General features: G+C 39.6%; 1 protein-coding gene across 1 annotated transcript in view; it reads right to left on the bottom strand.

The window, feature by feature from the left end:
• Nucleotides 1-17,945, bottom strand: part of ctnna1 (catenin (cadherin-associated protein), alpha 1) — a 77,173-nt gene extending 59,228 nt beyond the window's left edge. Inside the window, exons 1-6 of the mRNA XM_026189554.1 lie at nucleotides 17,547-17,945; nucleotides 15,934-16,051; nucleotides 15,497-15,692; nucleotides 6,255-6,421; nucleotides 4,376-4,495; nucleotides 1,995-2,264 (exon numbers count right to left, since the gene is read on the bottom strand). Of these exons, the coding sequence (XP_026045339.1) occupies nucleotides 1,995-2,264; nucleotides 4,376-4,495; nucleotides 6,255-6,421; nucleotides 15,497-15,692; nucleotides 15,934-16,038 (858 nt within the window). The 5' untranslated portion in view covers nucleotides 16,039-16,051; nucleotides 17,547-17,945. The remainder of the gene's footprint in view (nucleotides 1-1,994; nucleotides 2,265-4,375; nucleotides 4,496-6,254; nucleotides 6,422-15,496; nucleotides 15,693-15,933; nucleotides 16,052-17,546) is intronic.
• Nucleotides 17,946-22,739: the final 4,794 nt, after the last annotated feature.

The following is a 22,739-nucleotide window of genomic DNA, read 5'->3' on the forward strand; positions in this document are numbered from 1 at the left end:
CAAAATGTATCACATCACACATAAGATTGCACACACGCACAAAAAGCTAAATAAATAAAAACCTGATTATTAGCCTGCAGAGTGTGGTTGACATTAGCAGGCGCCTTCTTTTCCCCACACGTTACTGTAGGTTCACATTTCTCCACTAACAACCACACCAGATTACACCCTACATAGAGCCATTCATTTTCTATATCAAAGTTCTGAAACATGCTGGTTCACATGTCTGTCTTTCAGGTTTCTCATTTACATCTCCCCTGAGAGAAAGTGCACAAGGGGGGCACTGCAGCCTGGTGCATGGCATAAGATCTCAGAAACAACAATTAACTGGTGTTATACATTAAAAGTAAAATAAATCAAAAAAAGGTTGTTTAACCAAAGATGTCCATCTTTGTTGGTACAAATCTTTTAACTGTCAAATTGACTACTAATTTCAGAGAGATACAAATAAGTATCTCCCAGCTCTAGATGAAATAAATAGGTGCTTTGGCCATTACCAAATAATTTTTAGAAAACAAATTTTGTTTAGCAAATTCAGTTAACTCGAGTTTCATTTACTGAGGAAAAAGCACTGCTTTCTTTTACTAATGGCAACACAGACTCATTACCTTTGCATGCAGATCTTGCTTACGCGCAGTCACCCTTCCCACGGGTCACATTCTAGGCCGGGAATAACTGTGCAAGCAACTCCCAAACCTCCCATGTCAACCAGCAGAAATACCATGGTCTGCAATAACTATGAGTAATTAAACAATGCATCATACAGCCACTGGCTAATAAAACATGAGCATGCGAATTGCATCAATCACACGAATACACAGTGTCTCAGTATGAGCAACACATCAAGACACTGCTACTTGCGAAATGACTTAATAACCAATACAAGATGAATAATTCATTGAGCAAAAGAGGACACAACAGAAACCTGTACTTCTGTGGAGCTTAATTTGTCTCGTGGATTTGTTGAATGTCTTTGGACTTTATCTTAACATGAAAAATCTCTTGTAAACAATAAGTTACTTTGCAAGTGTGACAGAATAAGTGGCAATGGAAGAGAAATCAGGTTAATCTTCTCTGCATTTATCACCCCAGGCTGCATTAAGTTGATTAGCTTTGTGTTTTCCAGCTGTTATCCTGATGTTGTTTCCTATAAATATTATGAGTACATTATCACACGTTTTATATACCTTTCAAGTTCATTTTTCTTAAGCAATACATTTTGTAAAACCTGACCCATCACACATCCTCATCACAGGTAAAAAAAAACAAAAAACTTTACCATTTTATGCGACAATAATGTAAGCTCTAAGACTCATGTTACTTTAGTCATTTTTAAAAGCATATGGCAGTTATACTTTTACTTTCGTGGTTAAATTTGACTGATGCTGTGTCACTACCTCTGCACTGTAATGTTGCTGTTGGCAACTTGTTTCAATAAATACGCACTTCAGATTAGGCAGTGCGTCATCAGTGACAGTAGCTCATTGGAAAAGGACAGAAGATGACCTTTATTTTCTTTGCTCTACATGTTGATGCCTGCAAACTGCAATAACTGATTTATTTTATTTATTTTATTATTTATGTCATATATCGTCAGAAATTTAGCACATTTCCATTGAATGTTGTGATACAGCTTTGAGGCTATATCTCCACCCCCTCTCCGCCCCCCTCCTTATGATGCGTTCATAAAGACGGACTAATCTATGTCCTTCAAAGAATGGAGTAGTAGTGAGTCAAGCATGTGCCTTAAAGCCATGTCCCAAGTTTGTCCATGTACCTCACTAACTTTGGGGGGTTTTCATCATTTCATGAGTCAGTTTGGTTAGCTCTATATACTAGCATTCTGACCCAAGTCTAATGTTTCGTCCTAGTCAGGCCTTTGTTGTTAGACTTAGGAAAAATGTCATTTTAAATGTCATGCTTTTCTAGATTAAGCAGATACCTGGAAGTGTGACAAGTCAGGTTGTGACTTGTAAGCCACTCATTTGACTTACATCAAAATTGTTGAGGGCATCGGCAAGCTCTCCACCCCCTCCTGACTGACTGAGTGCTGAATCTCCGGTGGGAGTGGCCTGGGCAGCATTGGAGATGCCGGACACTGCAGACTGCAGCTGCTTGTAGATCAGGTCACGGTTGGCCTTGTATGCTGCCACGTCAGGATGCTGCAGGCAGGCACGGGATGCTGTGTACAGCAATGGGATGTTCCTCTGTAGCACCCCACGGGCAGCAGCCATTTGGTCCTTGTGCTGAACGTCCTTTAGTTCCTAGAATTAAGAAGAATTAAAAAAAATTTTAAAAAAAAGATCAGAAAAAAATGATAAAAATGTTCAACTTTGAGGAGGAACAGCTATGGGAGGTAGTGTGGTAATATACTTTATATTCAAAATGGACTTGTCATGCCCTTACAAAGACACCAAGTGTAGCAGTTTATTGTAGATGACCCAGATTTTTTTCCGTCCCTTGCAGAAAATACAGTCATAATCAGGTCAATATAAAGTGCCTTTGCGATTTAATACATCACTATTCAGACCATAGCATTGTACTCTAGTTACAGATTCACAGGAGGAGGAGAGGAGATAGCGATCACTACCCCCATTGTAGATTTATTATACATTTACAATGAAAAAAAAAAAAAAAAAAAAAAAAAAACAACAACTAGCTTACATACACCAACTACTTCAGCTCCAACTGGACTACTCCCAAGGCTTTTATCTCTACTACTCATTTGCAATTAAGCCCTATTACTTCCTGATTTCACTTTTGTTAAACATTTCCATCCACACCCAAATGTTGTAGTTAAAAAAGTAATTTTCTCTCAAAACTATTATCAGTTAGATGACTCGATGGCCAAGAAGGAGAACATACTACTGATCACCAATTCCCAAAGCAGTGAGTCCACTATTCAAATTCCAGCACGCTGGGACATTGGCAAAAGGTCACAACCCACTTCCTCTCCTCCATCTCCATCAGCAAAGTCACATAAATGTCCAAAAGCAAGTTTCAACACATTACACCATTAAATAAAAAAAAAAATAAAAAATGTTATAGTATGATGTGCTAAGTAGCTTAAGATAATAAATGTCGGAGGGCAATTGACATTTTGGTCTGTTTGACCTTCATTTTCAATTGCAAACAAGGTTTCACTTTTATATTATATTCACAGCCCTATGACAGCTGGAATAGACTCTAGTGACTCTGAACTGAGTAATGCTGGGCAGACACTGTGCGATTTTTGGCCCATTTTGAGCCGATTTGAGTCGTTCGACCGTTTTGGCGATCGGCCCGATTTTGGCCTTCATCGTGCGTCATGCATCGTGTAGTATACGTGGGGTAACGAGAAGCAATTGACACCTCACAACCAGCTCCCGATCATCAATCGCTTGGTCGTGAGGGTGTCACCGCAGTTTCTCACACTGCGCAAACACAAATGTCAGCGAAAAAGACGGCGCAGCACGGCAGTGCAGCGTGTGATCTGGAAACAAGCGATGGAGGTACAACTTGTAGAACTATGGCAAGCTCATCCGAGCCTTTTCGATGTGGCCTCACAAAATTATCACGACCACAACAACCGTGAAAATAGTTGGATCTACACTGCTGCTCAATCACAGCTGCCTGATCAATGTTTTTCATTAGCAATTTAACAAAGTTGATGATGGTGGTGTGCGTGTCTGTGTGAGTGAAAGACAGAGAGGGAGAACGAGCGACAGAATTTCTGTTATAACCTTCGTTTTATGGAGGCACAGTGTGAGCACTCGGGTCGCATCAGAGCATCGGGTCGTATAGTGTGAGACCCTGCATCGTGACCTATGAACTTCTAACCCCTGCGAGTCAATCGTACAGTTTGAGCAGGAGCTCAATCGCGCGACTGGAAAAAAAAAAGGGAAAAAAAAAATAAAATAAAAAATCAGTGTCTGCCCAGCTTTAGTGGAATAAAATTGATGGATGAATGATTTGGGAGTGTACAATATTTGTGTAGATTTTAGCATCATTTTATTGATGCTAAAATCTAAAGTTTTGATTTTGGAGACAAGCTAGTAACTGATTTATAAAAAAAAAAAAAAAAAAAAAAAAAAAAAAAAAAAAAAAAAAAAAAAAAAAGCCCATTATAATCATATATAGCTATATAGCCCAGCTATAATCATTTTAAAAACACAAATCACTCCGATACTTGTATACTAATTAGAAGGCTGAATTTAATGCAAATTTTGGGACATGTTTCTTTCTCACTCAAGACTTTTATAGTCACTTGTCACTGTGCTGTTTGGAGCACGTTTTTGGTTACAAGTACTGAAGTCACTCAAAAAATTTCCAACCGTGTTCAAGCTATAATACAGATTCTGTAACTCTGCTCCTGTCTATCACTTTTTTCAATTACCTGCTGTCTCTTGGCAGCCATGGCATTCAGCTTGTCCACTTCTGGTTTCAAGGCCTTGTATTGGATTCCCAAATCCTGTTCTGTACCTGCGTTGCGCACTTTGGCCAGACTGTCCTCCACCTGAGCCACACAGATAGAAAGAGTTGCTGCAATACTGAAGACAGTAATTGAAACACAAGCAGTACTTGACTGAATTAGCAGTTTGCACAACATTAAGTGTTAACTTAGATTAGTAATGTCTATGCTTGCTTTTAAAATTCAAGTATGAGTTAGGATTAGAGCTGGGCGATATGAGATTTTTTCATATCACGATATGTTTTTTTCATTTCAGTCGATAACGATATCTATCACGATATAAGCCAAATAACTATATTTGTAAGATTTAAATGTGCCGTTGCTCACAAGTAAAATGTGAAATAATCAGCAGCTTGTTTTGATTTAAATATTTATTTCTCATAATAAGTTCAACAGGGTAGATGTACTTAAGGAACATGAGACTTTTTCAGATAAATAAAGGCAAATATTGCAAACTACACAAAAGGCAGCCGCTAAAGCGTTTAAGTTTCAAAATAGAACAAACGAAACAGACTACTAAATTGTCAATTCCACTTAGAAACAAAATATTAATTCTAAAAATAAATCTTAGTTTGTTTTACAGAAGGACAAAACTGACTAACTTTTGTCAATATCAAATAAACTGAGAACTAAAAGGAAATTCTCAATCTCTCCTTGTTGTATAGCTGAGCTTTTCAAACAGTTTTAACAGTTACTTTAGTCTGACAAAAGCCGAATGACGAATTAGCGCTTCCAGTCAGAGACTGAGGCTACGTCCACGCGTACACGGGTATTTTTGAAAACTGAGATTTTCCGTTTTCGTTTTAAAAAATAATCCCGTCCACACATAAAGGCAGAAATGAAGGAAAACGCTGCTATGAACATGCCAAAGCAGCAGGTGGTGCTAAATTCCTAACCGTGCAGAAATGTTGGCCAATCAGAAGTCTAGAAGCCTCGGTGGGAAAAAGTAAACAAAGCTGGGGCATAGAAGCAGAACCGAGTCGTATGTGTGGAGGGACAGTAACTGTGTGTATATGTAAGCATTTAAACACTGCAGAGAGTAGAATTAACAGTATTGTAGAAATTCATTTCACCGAAACAATAACGTGGCGCAGTGTGACGCATGCACCAGTTTATTGTATTTCCAGACTTGCTTTCGGCACAATTTACAGTGCACGCTACTCTGTTTTTTGTCAGACTTGAAATAGCCGAAATACCTTCCCACTACGGAACTTCTATGGCTCTTCCGTTCGACAATCTCTCCGGCATTGGAACCATCATCTGTTTTCTCTTCGGTCACGCTCGGTTGATTTTTCTAGTCGGCACACTCATTTCCTCCATTACGCGCTGGCTCCATTACCCGCTGGCTGCTTCCCAAACAAACACACGTGCGGCTTGGCACTTGTGCTGTACGTAACAAGTCACGCGACGTGACGCTGCGGCTGTGATTGGTTCGGCTCTGCGCTACTTAATTTGGCTGACCTTTTTTTTTTTTTTTTTTTTTTTTTTAAGAGGACAAGAGCGGCGAGGTCTATCGCGATAGCTTAATTTCTCTATCGAGTAAAAGTTATATCGCGATACATATCGTTATCGTTCTATCGCCCAGCTCTAGTTAGGATTGATCAATTAAGACATCAAGCTGTTCCCAAAAGTTTGAGAGAATGCAAGATTTCAATTTGCACTTGAATGAAGAGGTTGAGGCAATTACTGACAAATAGAAATATTAAATCAAACTGATTCTACCAACTCTGCATTCACTTCATTGTTAGTGACACTTTAATTAGAATTATCAATGTATGTTATGCATGAGAATTCAACATCTCACCAGTTTAAGTTGCACGAGAAGTTTGTAGACATCAGACATGTCTGCCAGCACCAACAAGTGCGTAACTGCTGACAGGAGGGCCCTGGCTGCACGAACCATATTGCCTCTCTTCATAGATGAACAGGGGTCTTCTGCAAATTCTCCAGAGGCCTGACGCATTGACTCACCTTCAGGTAGAGAAACAAAGCACAAAAAAAAAAAAAAAAAAAAAAAATCAAAAAAAAAAATCAGCTCCATATCCAAGATTTAAACAGAAACCTTACATGAGAAACCTGTTCAAAACATTTTTACAAGCATTTGTCCAAAAGCAACCATTTTAAACCATTATGACCTTTTCTTTCTGAACCCCCAGGCATCTGTGACTGGGAAAGAGTTTTCACATCTTTCACAGTAACAAAAAGAAAAATAAATAAAAGAAAACATGCTACTGAGCTGTTAACATTGATATCACATTTATTATGGGAAAAATAGTGAGTATTATTTGGGACAATATTTTATTTATTTATATTTGTGCTTAAAATGTAGATACTTTTAAATATAATTCTATTGAGAATTGTAAAGTTTTTAAAAAAATATATTTTTTTAAAAATGAAATGGACAACAGCAGCTCATCCAGTGAGGAGTAAGGCCCTGACTAGTGATTATAAAGTCTGTCTCGCATGGGCAACTGCCAAGTCTCTACCGGCCTGTATTTACTGCAGAATGTCTGCAGGTGCAGAAGGGTGCAAAGGGAGCCACAGAAAGCAGCGGACTAGTGAGCCCCGTGAGACTTGCACAACAACCATACGGTGAATGACAGAGAGACGAAGCCAACAGCCAACTGTCATCTGCTACTGCAAGCAGACTAGGCGAGAGACCCTGAGCAATCCAGAGAAAAGACAGCTGTAGACAACTGATAATCCTTCCAAGGATTGAACTACATAAATGTCCCGAGTTCTGCTTCCTCTAAATGGATACTGTTGACCGAAGGTTCTCCTTTAGTCAGCAGATGAGCTGAACCTTTTAGGAAGGGGGAAAAAAAGTGCACCACTGTGTTTAAAACAAGGACAGTGTAGCATCCAGTCGAACTGAGAAGGCCAGAACTGATGGTTGTTGAATGACCTTTATTATTCCTTGCCGTGTATCAGACAACGAACCAATGTAAGAGCTAAACAAACAAACAATTACCATATTATTCATGTAACACCATCTTAATCGCTCATTACGCTGGTCTAACGTTTTTTTATTAAACTATATAATACATATTATGCATTTCAGATTGCTCAAATTAAATCATATACATTACAAACCTTGTTCCCCTGTCGACTGTAGCTAGAACCATTCGTTACCAAAATAAAAGCACAAACGTTATATTACGTGAATATGAGCTAGCTTTACATATCCGCCGTTACAGACAGCATAGCAAAAATGAAAACAGAAGAATAACCACTGTATACCAATTATTTTGTTTTCATAAAATGCCAGAAGCCCATATGACAACCAAGATGAAAATCTGATTACTTGCCCAGCTCTACCTGGCACATGCCTCATGAAGGCAGTGATTTAGAGATATGAGACACACATTCGTACACAGCAAGCCATGTATCACAAAATCTGCATAAAATGCTTTTCAGTGGGACTTCCAGTTGAGCTTTGATGGAGTAGGAAGCGAGTCTGGGAGCTCGCGCCAATTTTGATTAAATTGTTATTTATTCGCGCGTTTTGGCCATATTTCCAGTCCTGTTTTGGTTTGTGGATTGTCTTGTTGAGAAGTTTTACTCGGGCCGGCGTAAAATGGCAGCAAAAAAAAAAAAATGTTAAAACCCGCAGTACTATTCAAACACAACTGAGGCCTAGTTTGCAAACAGCGACCACACCCTCGAGTGAGCGGTCGTCTCCTGCAAAGCCCCCCCCCCACATGTCAAGCTAATCCTGATATTGAGGCTCTCAAGGTCGAGTTGCTGGCTTCACTGAGGAAAGATATCGCCGACATCTTTAAAAAGGAACTTCAGGATACTCTTGGTGATGCTTTGTCTACCATTAAGTTCGACCTGCAGGCGGTGAAGACGCAGCTGGCGATCGATAAAGCTGCCAATGGAGGTACTGGTCTGTCACACACGGACCAGTACCTCCCCTTTGACTCCCATCACCCTCTGGAACACAAACTTGGAGTAATTAGGACCCTACACCACCGGACAGAACATGTTCCCTCCAAGCCTGAAGGAAAAAAAGAAGGAACACACACACGTGTAAAGGAAGCACTTAAAACATGCGGTTATCCTAAATGGGCGTTCTAAAAGTCAGCAAAGAGGCACAGAAAAGAAGATCAGACACCAGCGAGGGAGGATAAGAAAGACAGACGCAACAACATTGTCATCCCCTATGTAGCCGGTGTATCAGGAAAAACTCAGGAGAGTTTTCTCCAAGCACGACATCCCAGTGTATTTCAGACCCAGCAACACGCTCAGACAAAAACTGGTTCACTCGAAAGACAAAACGCCAAAACACAGACTTAACAATGTGGTGTATGCTGTACAGTACAGCGAGGAATGCCCAGACCTCTACATTGGAGAGACCAAACAGCCACTTCACAAGCACATGGCACAACACAGAAGAGCCACCTCCACAGGATAAGACTCAGCAGTCCATCTGCATCTTAAGGATAAAGGACACTCTTTCGGGGATGCCAATGTTCACATTTTGGACAGAGGACAGATGGTTTGAAAGAGGAGTGAAAGAAGCCATCTATGTCCACTGTGAGCGACCATCTTTGAACAGAGGCGGTGGTTTACGACACCAACTCTCTGCCATCTATAATCCAGTTTTGAGATCCCTTCCCAGACGCCTTAACGCCCACTCACATCCTGGCCCATCTGATCTCAGGAATTCGCATGATAAGGTGGGGCCAGGTTTCACAATGAACACACCCGAAACTCTGGCTGATTTGGACCCACGCCCAGTTTCACACCTTGGCTCAGGGGATTAGAGGATCATCAGGGGGTCCTTTTGTCCCTCTGTGGGGGGGTCACTCCCACTAGGTTTATATCTGGGACTCTCCACCATTTGACCTTAGAACTGAAGAAGCTTCTCGGATGAGAGGTGAAACGTCTTCAAGCAACTTAAAGAAGTCCAGACACTTTTCTTTGCAAGCTCCTTTGACTACGATGACCTGGATGACTGAGAACCTTCACAGACGTTTTTCTCTCAGGTCCACCAGTCTTATTCCAGGATTGATTTTTTTTTCCATCGACAGAACTCTTAATTCATGTGTTAATTCTTCTGACTATTCTGGTATTGTAATATCTGATCATTCTCCTCTGCTATTGGATGTTCAGCTTTCTACCCATAAACGTAGTCCTCCACTTTGGAGATTTAGCTCTCTCCTTCTGGTGGATAAAGAATTTTGTGAATTTCAAGCTCTATTGAGGAGTTCTTGTCCTTCAATCAGGATGATTCCGTTTCATATTCTCTGCTATGGGAGACTCTTAAATGCTACCTGAGAGGTCAAATTATTTCTTACTCTGTCCGTGCTAATAAAAAGATTAATGCCAGGCTTAAAGAACTTATAGCTGCAATTAGTAACCTTGATCAAAGTTATACACTGAACCCTTCTCCAGAATTACTGAAGCAGCGCCTTGATTTGCAAGCAGAATTTGATCTTATGTCAACCAAAGAGGCTGAGCACTTATTACTACGCAGTCGTGGCTCATATTACAAATATGGTTACAAGGCTAGTCGCTTGTTGGCACATCAGAAAAGCGCTATATAAATACAGGCCATTTGTGTTGATCTGTGTGGGACTGGGGGGGGGGGGGCGCGTTGTTTTTTTTCATATATATTAAGTTTATTTACTTAGGTTGATTGTATTTCGGTAACTGCAAGTACTGTTTTCTTTTTTCAATAAAAATATTTTTTTTTAAAAATGCTTTTCAGTGCAATGAATCACTTTTTTGTGGTTCATTAAAAGACAAAAAAAGAAGAGTAAAAACACAATCATTAATAGTAGTAGTTGCCTACAGGGAGTGACCAATGACTGAACACATTTTGTTTTTGAAATCTTCATCTGAGATATAGGCATTTGTCAGCGTTTCTGGTTATACATGGATACACACACACACACACACACACACAAAAGTAAAGGGAGGTCAAAACCACAACAAAAGGCTCGGTGTCTGCTCTGTCCAGCACCATGCTTTGTTCTACATTGGATGGGTCTGCACAGTTGACTGGGCACATAAATAAATTCTGTAGTCATGAACAAAGCAGGAAATCAGTAGTTTACTTCAGTGGAGACACATTTAACCTCAAACTCTGAAAAAGACCGTAAAACCACCATCGTTGCCCCAGAAATGCGCAGCCACAAAAAGAAAAGAGAGAAACAAAAAAAAAGAAAAAGAAAAAAAAAAAAAGAAAACCTGTTGTGTCTACCTTTCTAGCATGTGGTGCAGCTTTATAGAAACTGGAGAGGAGATATGACAAGCAGAATGAATAATTTTCTTTGGCCAGTGTGATGTGGAATAAAGATGAATGAAAATTAATTTAGCTGTTAATGTTTACCTTCAGTTATTAGGATCTTGCCAAACACTTCACATATCTCAACCTGATTATTTAGATAGCAGATCTATTTTTTATTTTTATTTTTTTTTTGGGGGGGGGGGGGGGGGGGGGGCAGTGAAATATAGAAGTGCTAACACAGAAGCCATTTTCCTAGCTTGCCTGATGCATTCTGGAACTAACTGACTAGTTCTGAACAGTATCTATACTGTGGTGTACGTTATTGCATGGAAGCTTTCAAATTATTTACACAAAATGTAAATAAAGGCCATTATTACACTGTCACACATTTTACTATACAAGTGATTGTTTAACAAAAAAAACAATTCTAGGACAAAATCCTACTTGAATTAAACCTAATGAATAAACCAAGAAAAAATTTTTTTAAAAGGCGTCTTCCCCCAAACTGTCAAAATTTCATGTTAAATTTCCATTTTGACAGAAACATAAAGGCAGTTAAAATGACTAATTTTACTCACCGTCTTCTAAAATTTCACTGTTCAAAGAAATTAACAAACAAATAAGCAGAAATGGACAGATTTAACACTTTGGGATCCAACGTGTCCCTTCTAGCTTGTAAAGGAAGATAGAACGTTGGAAGCAAAGCAGCTTGGCTGCTGTGTTCACACTAGATCCACGCTGCCAAAATACTGCTTTGTGGTTTGTTCAGAGAACCAGTTTTAAAAAGTTTATATAAACACTACAACGTCAAACAGACAAGCAAATAGACTTCCTCCCAGAAATGATACATTTTTTACTGTATGTGGCAAATGTAGAAAGCTTCAGTCATTCAAAGGCGCGTGTATCTCAACGGACAACACTGCTGTGACCATCTGTGAGCCAGAAGTGGCTGTGGCTTTAGCAGCACCACATCAGCAGCAACTGTCATATCATCAACTGGCTTCAAAACAAATCTACAGTTACAATAACTCAGTCTCCAATATACCACCAACAGTCCAAAAGATTCATTAAATAATCCCTGCAGATCTAAAATAGAGCAATACTACAAATACCTAAGAAAAGTGAGTCATAAATAGGGATGGGTACCGGTATCCGGTTCTGACATAAACGGTAGTAACCAGACTGAAAAGCAGCGCACATTTCGGTGCTTTATTTCGGTGCTTTTTTTTTTCTCCCTGAGATGTCATACACTTTGAATTCTAGCCAATCATTTTACGTTTCCGAGGATAGTAGGCAGGTCCAGGTACATACGTTCTTTTAGAGCAGACCTACAGATTAAAAATGCCCAAGGCCAAGCAGTCAAAAGTCTGGCTGTACTTCACAGCAAAATTTGCAAACTCAGCAGCCTGCAACAAGTGCTTTAAAGTGATACTGTGCAAAGGAGGTAAAACCTCAAATCCGATGAAACACCTGGCGACGCATAGCATTTTTTTTAAAAGCCGAAAAATGCGCCGTATTTGATAGCTTGCTGCGAGACCTCACACCGAGCGCATCTACTGCGGGTGGGTTGCCTGTTATCGAACCCGGAGTTAGCAACATCCCCCAAAAACACGAAGAGGAGAGTCCTGGCCCCTAGCCCTGCCAGTGTAGCAGAAAAGAGTGATACCATATATGCCCCATAGCTGCAGAAAAGGTTAACATTTTTTTCTTTTTACAAAAAAATAAAAAATAAAACCACACAAACCCAGCTGAACATGAGGTTTTTGGATCAATTTTGTGTTCTCCATTCTTTAAGCACCGGTTTGAGCACCGTTTAAGCACCGGCACCGTTTCAAAAGTACCAGTTTGGCACCAGTATCGGATAAAACCTAAACGATACCCATCACTAGTTATAAAGAAATTATTGAAACCTCAGATTAACACAAAGATGTTAATGTTTCCTGGGACATTTACTGAGACACTACTTGTTACCAATAATAACTTTTTAATTAAATTTAACAAAATCAACCATTTCTCTTGTAACTTTACAGTAATGAAGGTATTTTTAAAATGCACATTTGGAGTTTTTCTTCCTACTTCAGTGAAGCATTGTTTACTTAACTAAAAGTTGCACCACTAAAGGCATAACACACCACTCGCGCAGATTCTGCCCATTTTAGTCTGACAGAGCGAAAGCAGTTTGTGCAAATGATCGACAACACAAACCTCAAACACAGTCTGCTACACCCATAGGATGTTACTCCCCCCTGAACAAAATCAATAAGGCCATTTTCAGGGGACAGATAGTGATCAGTGCTCCTTTAATAAACTTCCATCTGTTTAATGCTCACCTGCGGCCCACCAAGTGCATGATGAAATGATTAAAATGTATATCACACAGTAAGGCTCCAAAACAGCAGGACAACAAAGACACAGAGGGAAGGGCAACAGAGATGGAACAAGGACAAGAGCAGACAGAAAGGACTGAGTAAACAAAAAGTCTTTAAAAGGGAAAAGAGGGCATAATTGCTGCAACAACCACTTGAACATGCAATATATACAGAGTTTTTATTTATTATTATGTCAGTGATTTCTTTGCGTTTCCTTTTAAACAGCTGGTAATCCACAGCTGGGTAGAAAATGCTTTCTGAATCCAGGGTGGTTTTACCCTACTCAATGGCTATATTATCAGTCTAGGCACGCTCCACTGAGCAGCATGGCATAGCTGACAGCCAGGCCTAGGCACCAGCTAACAGTCACTGAATTCCAGCCCAGTGACAGCTTACCATAACTACAGTAACATTCCTGGGCACTGAGCACAGCACAGGCTATCTAGCAACATGTCTTCTACCTCCCAAATACTCAGAGCTGAGCTTGAGCAGGGGACATCTAACTCACTGGGCATCAAGGGGAAGGGGGGCAGAGGAAAAAAAAAGAAGAAAAAAAAAAGAAGAAAAAAGGACAGAGCTACAAAGATGTCACTTCAGAAGGTGATAACAGCCACCCTCCAGTCATAGCTCCTTGGTCTCAATGGTCTCCTAGCGTGTCAAAAGACGGATATGATATACGGAAAAAGAGAGAGTCAATGAGACTTGCTGTGTGGTTGTTAAGATGATGGAACCTGCTATCGCAAGACAAATTGTAATTGCATTGGCTGGTGATTTTTATGGTGGATTCCTGTCTTGAGACTTGAGGAAGTCATGAAATTGAATTTGAAATGGACTGTGCGTGGGAGGCCTCCCACCAGGCAGGTGGATATAGCCATTTAAATAAATTTGACATCACTGGTGACATCTGCAAACTTTTTTTCCTTCTCTGGTCTCCGTGGCAACAACTAAGAAGGGAAGCATTCTGATTAAAAAGCAGGAACAACAGTGCACAGCTCATGTGTCACTTCTGCCATATGAGTTTGTATACCACTAATCACCCCAGTAAGATGACTAATTACACAGAATAACAGACCTCTCCACCAACACAAGCCTCCACGGATCACTTTTGACGTTATCTGCAATATCAGGGTTTATTCTGTTAAAAAAAACAAAAAAAACAAAAAAAAAAAAAAAAAAAAAAAAAAAAAAACAGAAACGTTTTGGCCTTAGATAAAAGGAAAATGATCAGGGCTGTGATTTTGAAGTTTTTCCAAGCTAAAATGCATTTTGTTTATCAAAACAGTCCAAACCACAGGAAGTGTATTGACCTCTGTTAAGGCTGCTAACACACTCTTTGGCTATGTGAATCAATCAGACTTGTATACAGAGTCAAATCCAAAGACCTATTCTGAGCCAGGAAAAATCTTGAATACCGCCAACTTTGGGTACAAATAAACCTTACAGACTTGTACGCAGATCCAGGTGTAGGTGCAAACTTGTGCCCTGTCTCGGTTCTAACAGTGGGCTGTTAACGGGTACAGAAACCTTCCTCAACCCACTGTGCTAATCATAAAACCCCAGTTCCGCAGAGATGAGCACAATAATGTAGGGCCCAGATAGTGTGTGTGATATCACTCCAATGTTAGAAGAAATATAATAAAACTGTAAATCGGCATCAATCTTTTTGATGCTAACCATAACATAAATCTTCTAAATTTTCTATCATACAAAACCTCTTTTTTTTTTTTTCACAACTGTTGATATTTGGCAATCAGTACAGAACGTGCAATTACATGTTACACCCTAATTTGTATACATTTTATGATTTCTGGCAAACACAAGATTTAAATTGGAATTTAGTTCTTCGTGTGAGTACTACATAGTTTATAGTAGACTGCTCAGTAAGGATTTTTAAAAGCCAAGAATACCCCACACACTACCCAAAAATAAGTTCTGAACATTAAGAAACAAGTAAAATAATACTGATTTGATGTTATGCAAACCTCTATAATATAACCACATCTTGGTATCCTTCTATAACAAAAACAAAGGACAAGAAACGGGAGGAAGCACAGAAAATACAACACTGAATATTGTGAGGTTGATTCTCAAGTTCAGATAACTGGGGAGTATCCTAACACTGCGCTAAGAGAACACGCAGGCTTCTCTGGGAAAAGTGGTTAAATTTGATCCCCACAGAAGGTACGGGAATGACACCATCTAGCATGAAATGAATCTGAACCATGTGCATGCTTAAACTGAAAGTCTATTAATGGCCTCATTGAAAAACCCATTTCTAAAAGAAATCTATCAGACTCAAACCATATTCTTATTTCAAGGATTTTTGCTGGAGTAGATGATGTATACATAGCTTATGGTTTATTTTTCATCCGTCCTATCTTAAGAGGCACTCTGTACAAGCATGAAGCCACACTGCTGCAATTCGTATTTTCAATATACCTTGCTTGCGGACATCTTCCACAGCAGCAGTCAGCTCATCCTTGAGGAACTGACTTTCCTTTGCAATCTTTTCGCCTTTTTCAAGGAAGTTCTCGGTAGCAGTCTCCACTGATGCAGCCAAAACATGGGCCTTCTTAGAGCGTCCCTTCCTCTTGTTAGATGGGCCTTTATTGCTGGTGTTTACCAAAGTGGTGACCTATGGCAGAGATTATTAGGATATTATATACCTGCCTACAGTTAATAAATTGTGATAAGTCTAAAAAAAACCAAAACAAACAACATATGACATAGTAAGGCAAAATAACAGTTCTAAAATGGTGAAATGCAAGAATGAACCACAGGGGGGAAAAAAACACTACATTTTTTCACTTTGCTGTTTTGTGAAATAAGATGTGTAAGGTGCCTCATTTTAATAATACTAATACTTGTTGTATTACCTGTGTGACCAGAGGCTCCAGTAGCCTTTCTACTGCCAGAGTACGGATCTCCAGGCTCTTCGGGTCCCATTTAAAGTTGATGTTTGGTGCGGTGTTGCTAGTCATGATGTCTAGTTTACTGGGTTTCAAAAAAAATAAATAAAATAAAACAAAAAACAAAAACAAATGACAAATTAATTCTTCTGAAGCAGAAAATGTAGACTACAGAAAAAAATGGACATCTCTGTCCTTTGATTACTCAATATTTGCTTCCCTGAATGACTTAAAAGTTATAATTTCTCTTCACAAATCAAGATTTCTGTCAGATTATCAGACTAGTGTCTAGAACTCGGTGCATTAAAGAAATTATTAAAGTCCTTGTTAGAGCCAGCAGTGCTCCATTGCTTTCAGAATGAATGCCAACGGCAGAGCACAGCAACACAGTGGCCCAATTTCAATTTCTCTTTTCAGGCAGTGGCTGTGACTCCATTGATTAGCTATCAAACATGGAGGGGCAGGGATAATCAGGATGGCCCGAGGGCTGAGAGGCTTCAACTGAAAAGTTGGTCAGCTGTATTATGTGAGGAATTACAACACTAGCTATTAGCCTACATTACCAACAAAAGTACAAAAATATTAAGAGGGGAACATGGCAACCATGGCTTTCTAATTTTATAGTGAATCGTTATATATTAGAGCTATTTTCAGTTCTACTGTATTATTAACCACTTTTCTTCTTTCTAATATACACAGAGTTTCTACCCATGAGTTAACACGCAGTGAAACTGATAATGTTGTATTGAAAGAAAAAGTGTATTGGGGGGGAAAAAAAATAAAAAAATTCTGTAAAGGTTGTTTGAGGAAGACGTCTGTTTGTCCAGACAACATGACGCATTTCCACTGAAAGCAACATTAAAATGCTAGTCATGAGACGAAGGTTAATCTGGGCCAGCGTGGGAGAAACTGCGTTCGACTGCTCTGTATGGGCGTGGTACATGTCGCAAAGTGATATCTACAAATCTCTGCAAATTAAATCGAAACCGTCTAGCAGGTTTGGGGGGGTTTATGTACGCGACTTAGGCAAAAAATAATAATATTAACGGTTTAAAACTGTCAAACTAAGCCATGTGTAGGTACCAAGAAGTGTATATAATGTATCCAAACAGGAAAAATTACGTAACAAAACAGAAACATGTTAACACTTGCTGAGAAGCACTAGGGTGGGTCAATCACCTGGTGTGCTAACATTAGCTCAACTTCCACCTGTTGCAAAAACTACCTAAACAAACGTCGGTTTTACCCCGTCAAAAAGCGTTAAGCGAGAATATACAAAGCAGAAGATACTCGTGTACACATTTAACAGCCAATAACTGTCCACCTCAAGTCATTTTCTATACTTTATTAACAGCAGGCTACAGGTAACAGGTAACCAGCTTAGCTTAGCGTAATGCAGGTTGCCTGCTGTAACACGGAGCTCTCCAAACACAGCGATGAGCTAAAGCTAATGCTAAGCGACAAACAACTGTTAGCCTGCTTTCTGCGAGAAACTTTACCGACGGCCCAAACAACTAGTCCACTCATTTTGTTTAAGTATTCATTGTATGTAAAGTAAGAAAGACTCGTTATATACTCACCGACAACAGTCCGCTAGACAAAGTGAAGTTTAAAAGTTCAAAATGGAGGAATGGGAATTACGGAATTCCTTGCGTCAAAAGTTCTCCTCCCGTTTCCTCGCCCCACGGACTTAGTTTAACTGCGCCGCTCACTCACGATAAACACTCCCTCCGCTCGACGGCTATACAGAAAAGTATCACAAGAGCTCCAGCAAGTCAGCTGAAAAGTTTCGGTTAAGAGAATTTCGATGGCGTAACGTATTGCCCAACAATAGATGAGGTAAAAGGAGGAGGAGGGGGCGCTGGGCGGTGACCAAGTTCCTGAACTTCCAGGCAGCGGGGAAGGGAGGACACGGGCCACAGCAAGTCCGTAAAACCAGGAGGTGTTTTAGGCGTGGCGCTCGCTGTGTATGTCCATATATGGATTAATTACTGCTTCCATAAAGGCAGGAGTAGGGAAGAGCTATTTAAACTGTTGGGCGAAAAAACAGACTTCTGACAGAGGATGGAAAATAAACTGCAAGTAGTTATTATGAAGAAATCTGATTTTTAAATATGACATTTGATTTGAGGGGATTTTCAGACGTGACATTTTGTTGTAATAGTTTTTGTTTTGTTTTTTCTGCCAGGATTTCTTCGACATTCAATCGTAACGGCTAAACTAGAAAGCCATAAAAAGATTTACTCTTCTTAAGTCTGTCACAACAGAAAAAATAATCATTAAAAACAGTGAAATTCTCCGTGAGCAAATCAGTTCATTATCTCGTATTATTGCTAACTCGTGTATTGGACCTTTGTCTCCTGTCTTTACTTTCCTCTCTGCACTGCACCACTCAGTGACAGCAATGAGGCGGTGTCGATAACAAACTCCAAGGTTTAAGGTTATTACCACAGGCAGTGGCTCTTTTGTCTGTTGCTTATTTTCTTACTGTCTCTCTGTGTGTGCGTCGCTAGCACAATGTAAAACAGAGCCTTTTCAAACTGAAACCTTCTTTTTGTGAAGTATCACGAAGACTCACAAATAGCTATTTGCGTTATATAGTGCTGTGCAAAATTCATTAGAATTCTGCAAACTCTGTTTTTTCCTTATTTACTGTACTTCTATTTATCTTAGCACATATTTCATAAAACATAAATATGCAAAACTAGAGGGGTGAATCAAAACTTTTGCACATTTTGTACCTTCTGTTAACTTGCTGATTATCTTCCTTTCAGTTGATTTAATTTTTAATTTTAACTCAATTTAGAGCAGCTCGATTTGTTTTAAACTAAAATTATGTTTATCTTTTGTTAATACTAATGGGTTTTACATGTTAGCTGATGTGGCATCAGGTGCACAGACACAATGGGCACATTGAAGCGCCATTTATTCATTTATTATTAATAAATAAACATCATATGGAAACACTGCAGGCATTCAAGACAAGTAAATTAACCAGCATATCTATATCTAGAAATGCTTTGTGGATACGCAAACATGTGCAAATTCAACTCTTACAAGGTCAAGAGCAAATATATCTCACATATGTCGTGGACTGAGACATTTGATAAACATATTCAAGTGCTGGGTATTTTGGTTCAGGCTTGATGAAGTGTGAAAGACATAAATAGATTACCTAAAGAGGCCAGGTGCCACCCCTCTAGCCTCACTTTTCTAATTCACACATACACGCACACACGTATAGCAGTGGTAGCTTCAGTGCTTGGTTCTTGGTTGTATAGAACTAGCTGCAGAGCTGGCAATTAATAGTTTATTAATTAAGTTCAATCTGTATCCTCCTAATGTTATGTGTGTTTATGGCACAAGACACCTCTTAAAGAAATACAGTACTGTGAAAAAGTCTTGAGTTACCCCTCATTTTGTAACATTTTGCTTCCAAGGAGCCAGACTTTCTTGCAATATTGCAAAGTGTTTGTAAGTAAAAGTCCTCCAGGCTTTTCTTCTGCCATTGTTTGCTTTTTAGCCATTTTTAGTCCAGTCCTTGTACCTGACCACTTTCAGAGGAATGTGTTTTTGTGTTTGTTAAGCTACTTAACATGGACCTGTGAAAATCATGTGCTTGAGAAAGGGAGGGAATCCAGCAAAGACCTGACCTGAGAGGTACAACTGGCCTACTGTTCAGGAAAGCCACTAAAGGCAAACAGAGGAATAAAAAGACTGAAGTATGCCATATTAGATAAGAGCTGGACTAAATAATCTCTTATCTCTGTGCTGGTGTTGTTAATGTTGGTCAGCATTGCTACTGACCAGTCATATTGTTGTGACGTGATAGCTTTGGAATATTGAGAAAAAAGAAAACAAATTACTTTGTTTATATTAAACTCTTATGGAACAAATGGTAAGTGGTTCATTTTTTAAAAGTTATTTTATTCAACAAACATATGATCAAGTTAGCGTTTCTTTTAGCCAAATTTAGATTACTTGTGTTGGTTTGCTCAGACAGCGTGACTGGTCAGTTGCAATGTTGAGCCAACATTGTTATGATGATGTTGTACACACAAAACCAACACTGGGGTGTCAGTTCAGACCTAAAAAGGAGTCGCAGCAGGTCTTTTGGAGCGATTAATCCAAGTTTGACATTGTGGGTTTTAATTTTTATGAGAATGTATGGAGTAGCTCAGAAGAGAGGAACAACAGTGAGTGTCCACAGCCATGTGGAAAATACAGTGGAGGCTCTGTCGTGGTTTGAGGCTGAATTTAATCCAGTGGTGTTGGATATCTTGTCTAAACTGACTGAATTATGATTGCAGAAAAGTACCATGAGATTTTGATCCATCATGCAATACCAAGTCTGATTGGCAACAGCTTCATATTCAAGCATAACAATGATCCCAAACACACTGCCACTGCAGTGAAAGCATAACTGAATAGAAAAACACACAATGGAACACTATCAGTCGTTGACTGGCACCCACAGAGCCTGGACCTCAACATTATTGAAGCAGTGTGGTTCAATGAAGCTTCAAAACTGTTAGAATCGCACAAACTATACATGTTTGCATGTTTCAATAGATCTCTGCACAATGGATCTGTATTGTCCAAGCAAAATATGAAGAACTGATGGGTGAGATAAGACTTTTCTACAGTGCTTCACGTCATGGTTCCAAAAAGAGAGGACAGTCATCAGTAATTCAAAGCAGTGGACACACAGAACACTACAATCAACAATGCTGTCTTGTCCTGCAGCCAAGCACAACTAACACACTTCTATTTGTTGGCTTGAGTAGGTGTTAATTAAGAAGCTCCACCAGTGCAGCATGAATTACGGTCTTGGAGAGAATGAGCTTACAAATGTACTTATCAAGCTCTTAATGAAGGCCTCGGAATATAATTATCTTTCAGAAAGACACTCCTTAATGTTTTTTGGGGTTTTTGTGCAATAATAATTTGTGAAGTAATTGTTTTCGCCATAGAGTTTTGACCATGTTAAAACTTAAGGAGTAATGGATTCAATTTCCATATTAAATTCTTTGGGATGGAGATACAGCAGTGAACTATCTTGTGTACATTATTAATTTCAGTGTAGAACAGAGAAAACCGGCATGTACATAGTGTAACAGAGATCTGTTTATCCAATTAATACTCCGTAGAGAAGACGGTTTAGATGTGGTGTAATTGTGTTCTTGAATGATGAATGTTTGTCTAAGTAACAGCTTGCTGGGAGGACAAGTTTGGGTGTCCTTGAACTTCATCTTTTTGTACCTGTTGGGCCCGACAAATGATAAGAGCGCAGCATGCTATAAATAATTCCTTCTCATTATGTGGAAGTGCACATGTTTGTCACATACTGAATGTATAATTGAGTGCATGCAAATCTTCAGAGTGTGGCACTAGAAAAATAGAAAATGCGGCAATATTATTTTGTGCTACGTCAGGTGAATATTACAAAAATCAAAATACAAAAATGGTATTTATGCTATCTTTCCTCTTAGCTTTCATGGATTCTATAGATTAGCTCTACATTTCTATTCAGGGGACACAGCATCTTATTGAATCACAGTCCTTGGCACTGCTCCACGCCGATAAAAGAAATGCTCACGGTGACTACTAAAGGTAAGCATCTTTCACAATTGTGTTATTATCTATTGTTTTTTTCAGTCATGGATGCTACTGTATGTTACAGCTTCCTGTCAAAGTAGTTACTCATGCTTTGACGGTGACTGAACTGGAAGCTGCCTCGTTGCTGGAGGAATTTTGTTCCCTGACATAAGGAACACAGCGACTATCAGTCTGCCTAGGACCACCTGACTCATTCTGACAGCTGTCCATGGAGCTGCATGATGTCATCTGCAGGCTTTCCCTTTCCTAAGCAAAACCCTGTACCTTGATTAGAAATGAGTGTGTGGTGATGCATGGCATCAGAGAGAAGTCAGCCGACTAGTGACGCTAATGATAATCAGTCATTCATCGAGACAGTCCAGCAAAGCGGAACAGAAACGTACATTATTCCAGTGGACAAACAATAAGCCCTTATGACATATCAGACATGCCTACAGGTAGGTGTTAGGACGGTGATGTCATAATATCAGAGGTCTGCCTTGCTTGTCTGATTGGACATATCGGAAGGTCACAGTGACCATGACTCAAACACTACTAAACTGTTCTTTGCAGTCTGCTGAGCTCCACCTGCTGGTTTAGGCTTTTTGATCACACTCTTCCCTGCTGTCCCAGTGGAGCTGCTTTGACAGAACCTCTCCTTGACTTACAAAAAAAGCAAGGAACTAACGAAATAACCCTTTTTCTGTTTCTGGGTCAAGTATAACAAGTATAGCTATGAACTGATCTGAACGTGCCTCCTTTTCACTCTTCACACGTTTCTTACTGTTTATTCAGTAGTCTGGCATTTGGCTAGGGTCAGTGTCACTACTGGTAACACGAGCAAGGGTTGCACAGGTAGTCCAACTCCTCCAGGATGTCACATCAATACTTGCCATTGCCAGAAGGCTGGCTGTGTCCCCCAGCGCAGTCTAAAGAGCATGAAGGAGATTACAAGGAGCTGAGAACAGGCTCGCTGAGAGCAGACTCACTCTAAGCACATGTGACAGACTGAAATGGTCTGGAGAAACTGTGGAGAACATTTTGCTGTAACATCGTTTAGTATGACCAGTTTGGTGGTGTGTCAGTGATGGTCTGGGGAGACATATCCATGGAGGGACACACAAGCCTGCTATTAGGTATCTTAGGATGAAATCCTTGGCTCCACTGTCAGACAC

The sequence above is a fragment of the Astatotilapia calliptera genome, chromosome 2 (genome assembly GCF_900246225.1).
Source record: "Astatotilapia calliptera chromosome 2, fAstCal1.2, whole genome shotgun sequence".
In the NCBI taxonomy this organism is placed as follows: Eukaryota; Metazoa; Chordata; class Actinopteri; order Cichliformes; family Cichlidae; genus Astatotilapia; species Astatotilapia calliptera.